Here is a 4,136-nt window from a genome sequence, read left to right on the forward strand (position 1 = left end):
GGAACCATTCCATCACAACCCGACATCGGGGTGTCACCAGTCATGAGCTACTACAGAGTTCACTAAAATACTACAAGTCCAGAGATGGGAACAAAGTCTGGAATAACATAAACAACAGAAAATAGGGGAGGAAATCCGGTGCCGCGGACGCTGGCGGTCACCTGGCTCAGCTATGATAGCAAATCTCCAATCAGCTCAAAACCCCCTACCGGGTGAACAAGTACCTGCATCTGCACACGAGGTGTAGGGATTAAAGTGAGTACTCCAACTCAGTGAGTAATAAAAGTAAATAATAACTGAGCGGTAAGAAATCACGTAAAACATATCGTCATGCCGTATAGAAGCAGAGAAAAACCCTTCAATTGAGAAAAATCAGTGAAATCCATGAAACTCTTTAGAAATATTCTGGCTCAGTTTTAAACCTCTTTTGAAAATGATCCTTTCAATATTGCGAAAATAATTAATAATTAGATATCTGCCCCCCGGGTTCAATATCAACCTCTCAGTACAGTATCAGCCCCACGGGCTCACTCCCAACTCACAAAGTACAACTTCAGCCTCTCGGGCTCACTCCCAACTCACAATTAACACCAGGGTATTTGGTAAACAGTACAAGAAATAACATGGATGCCAATGAAATGGGAGTGCTGAATGTCATGACAAGTAGTACAAATAGGAACAAATGTATGAATGCAATGCAATGCATATGATGGTACATTCCAGTACCCACTGCGGCGTGCAGCCTGAGCCATCCATATTTATTTATCGTCGACGACGCTCACTGGGGGTGCGTACAGACTCCGGAGGGGCTCCTACAGTCCAAGCGCAATATCAAGCCATCCCGTGGCTGGTCAGTCATTGTTACCTGACCACTCAGTTATTGTTACCTGACCAATTTATATCATACAGTGCCATTGTTACCACTATTTTTAGTCACATCATATAGTGCCATTGTTACCACTGTTTCAAGTTCTTTAACTGTATTGCTGACCACCCTCAGTTCATGCAACACATTGAAGAAGCTTGGAAGGATAGGAGCACAAATGGTAGAATACAGACAGTATGGAACAATCTTAAAAAGGTAAAAGAAGCTATCAAGAGCCTAAATACTCAGCATTACAAAGGGGTCGATAGAAAGATCAAAGAGATAAGGAGGGAGCTACAGGGAATACAAGAGGAAATGAGCTCAAAGCTGCAGAATAAGGAGCTAATTGACAAAGAAAAAGAACTGAAGGGTGAATTAGAAAAATGGGGAAAGATAGAAGAAAGCATATACAGGCAAAAGTCAAGAGTGCAATGGTTGAAGTTGGGAGATTCTAATTGAGCCTACTTCTTTGCATAAATGAAGAACAAGAATCGCTTGAATGGAATCCAAAGCTTAACAAATGAGGTGGGAACTCAGCTCATGATGGAGGATGATATAGAAGCAGAGATACTAGGATACTATAAAAAATTGCTTGGATCAAGAGCTGACAGCATACCAGCCATCAATCCAAATACCATGAAGCAGGGAGCAACATTAAATAGAGACCAACAGGTTCAGCTAAAAAAGCCAGTCTCCAAGGAGGAAGTGTGGGAAGCTATGAAGGGTATCAGTGACCTTAAAGCACCTGGTTATGATGGGTTTAATGCCTTATTTTTCAAGAAGACTTAGCAGATTATAAGTGAGGATATAACAATGGCAGTGTTGGAATTCTTTGAAACAGCACATACGCATAAACCTATCAACTGCACAGCAATAACTTTAGTGCCTAAAGTCAGAAACCCTATGAGTATTAAAGAATATAGGCCTATCTCATGTTCCACAGTTCTATACAAAGTGATCTCCAAGGTTATAACCAGGAGATTGTAGGAAGTTATGGATGATGCCGATGGAAGGAACCACTGGAGATTCATCCAACTTCAATACCCTAAAGGCAAGTGCGTAGGCTATAGAATCCCAAATAGAGCTCCTCTCCTTACAGCCACGACTTAGTAGACAACACACAATCAGCTTTTGTGCCTGGAAGAGTGATAGCTGATAACATAATTCTAAGCCATGAATTAGTAAAAGGCTATGGAAGAAGAGGAGTATCACCTAGATGTATGATGAAACTGGATATGCAGAAAGCCTATGACTCAATTGAATGGCCATTCATGGAGCAAGTTCTAAATGCATTGGCTTTTCCTGACAAATTTGTGAAATGGGTTATGACATGCATGGAGACTGTGACTTATACTGTGATGATAAATGGAAACCTGACAAAACCATTTGAGGCCAAGAAGGGGTTAAGGCAAGGAGACCCTATGTCTCCATTTTTGTTTGTGCTGGCAATGGAGTACTTAACAAGAAGCCTCAAAACACTGAACCAGATACCAGATTTCAACTACCATCCTAAGTGAGCAAAGATGAAAATCATGCAGCTTGGATTTGCTGATGACCTTTTATTGTTTTGCAGGGGTGATATAGGCTCAATAAAGCTCTTGTTCCAATGCTTCATGGAGTTCTCAAATGCTTCTGGCCTGATGATCAATAAACACAAGATTTCCATCTTCTTTGGTGGAGTATCACAAGCTGATCAGGAGGAAATCCTAGAGTTGCTAGGAATTCAAAAGGGTGAGCTGCCAGTAAGGTACCTAGGTTCCCCACTAAGTTCAAAAAGAGTATCCATAGGCCAGTGCCAACCTCTAATCGACAAGATAATGGGAAGAATAGAGTCATGGACTGCCAAATTTCTATCTTATGCTAGCAGAGTCCAACTGATAAAAAATGTGTTGTTCTCTATACAGACATACTGGGCACAAGTTTTTGTGTTGCCTAAAAAGATTACAAAGCTAATTGAAGCAATGTGTAGAAGTTTTTTGTGGACTGGCGAAGGAAGTATATCGAAGAAGGCTCTACTGGCATGGGAGAAAGTCTGCTTGCCTAAATCTGCAGGAGGCTTCAACATTATGAATATAGCTGTATGGAACAAGGCTGCCATCTGTAAGTAATTCTAGAATTTGTGCAAGGAGAAAAAGAAATTGTGGATCCAGTGGATACATAGCTACTATATCAAAGGAAGACACATATGCGATGTTCAACTAAAACAAGCATCGTGGATAGTGAATAAGATCTTAAAAGCAAAGGAGACATTCATGGATGCAGGACTCAGCTATGAAGACATCATGAATATCTAAAGCTGCTCAATCAAAAACATATATCACAGGTTGCGTGGAAGATTTGGAAAAGTTAGTTGGAGAAGGATAGTCTTCCATAATACAGGATGCCCACAGTGGACATTTATTCTAACTGTGGCAGCTCATGGGAAGCTATACACAAAGGATAGATTGCATAAGTGGGGATTGCAGGTGGATCAGAAGTGTGTATTGTGCAACCAAGACAATGAAACTATACATCACTTGTTTTTTGAATGCACATATGCGAAAGCATTGTGGAGCGCGTTGTTACCATGGCAAATAATTAGAAGACCTGTAGCTGGTTGGGATGAGGAACTACAATGGGCTGAAAAGAAGACTAAAAGAAATACAGCTGCTACAGAGTTGTATAAAATGGCAGTAGCAGCAACAGTATACCATGTATGGCAAGAAAGGAATACTAGAATTTTTCAAGCAAAGGTGACAGGTTGGGAAGCAGTGAGTAAGAAGATCATTCAAGAGATACATTGTCGAAGTACCAAACATACAGCGGGGATACTACATAGACTAGATTGGTACCCAGTGTAATAGTTAGATATAAGTGTATATAACAGCATATAGGGGGTGATGTATAGGAAAGAAGGTTATCTTGTAAGGATTTTTTGACTTACTTGTAAATATTTTCCCTGGTAGTACAAAGTTTAATTACCAAAAAAAAAGGGAAAAATACCAAAACTTTTGGGCATTCTTATATATGCATACATATGCTATTTTGAAAGTATTTGAGTATAAAAATACATAGGAAAAAATTGGGTATCAACATCTGTCCCTCTTTACCCGAGGAGGATGAAAGAGTTGTCGGGTAAAGACAAGATGGCTAATTTTGGCCAAAAACGGTGATTGAAAAAGAACTTTGTCTGCGCTCTAGTTTCTGAGCCGCCTACATATGCCTGGTTTTATAGGAATCAGGCTATATGTAGTTCAGGAACCATTGACGATATATGTCGATGGAGATTCGA

General features: G+C 40.2%; 1 protein-coding gene across 1 annotated transcript; it reads left to right on the forward strand.

The window, feature by feature from the left end:
• Nucleotides 1-2,088: 2,088 nt before the first annotated feature.
• Nucleotides 2,089-3,705, forward strand: LOC142168364 (uncharacterized). Its single transcript, XM_075229044.1, has 4 exons — nucleotides 2,089-2,378; nucleotides 2,439-2,607; nucleotides 2,770-2,969; nucleotides 3,189-3,705. Exons 1-4 carry the CDS (start codon nucleotides 2,089-2,091, stop codon nucleotides 3,703-3,705), a joined length of 1,176 nt encoding a protein of 391 aa, XP_075085145.1.
• The last annotated feature ends 431 nt before the right edge of the window (nucleotides 3,706-4,136 follow it).

Source organism: Nicotiana tabacum, chromosome 13 (assembly GCF_000715075.1).
Source record: "Nicotiana tabacum cultivar K326 chromosome 13, ASM71507v2, whole genome shotgun sequence".
NCBI lineage: Eukaryota > Viridiplantae > Streptophyta > Magnoliopsida > Solanales > Solanaceae > Nicotiana > Nicotiana tabacum.

Coding starts and splice junctions, on each gene's coding strand:
- LOC142168364 (XM_075229044.1), top strand. CDS start 2,089: ATGAAACTGGATATGCAGAAAGCCTATGACTCAATTGAATGGCCATTC. Junction 2,608..2,769: donor TTCAAAAGGGTGAGCTGCCA/GTAAGGTACCTA, acceptor TTCTCTATACAG/ACATACTGGGCACAAGTTTT. Junction 2,970..3,188: donor AACAAGGCTGCCATCTGTAA/GTAATTCTAGAA, acceptor CATATATCACAG/GTTGCGTGGAAGATTTGGAA.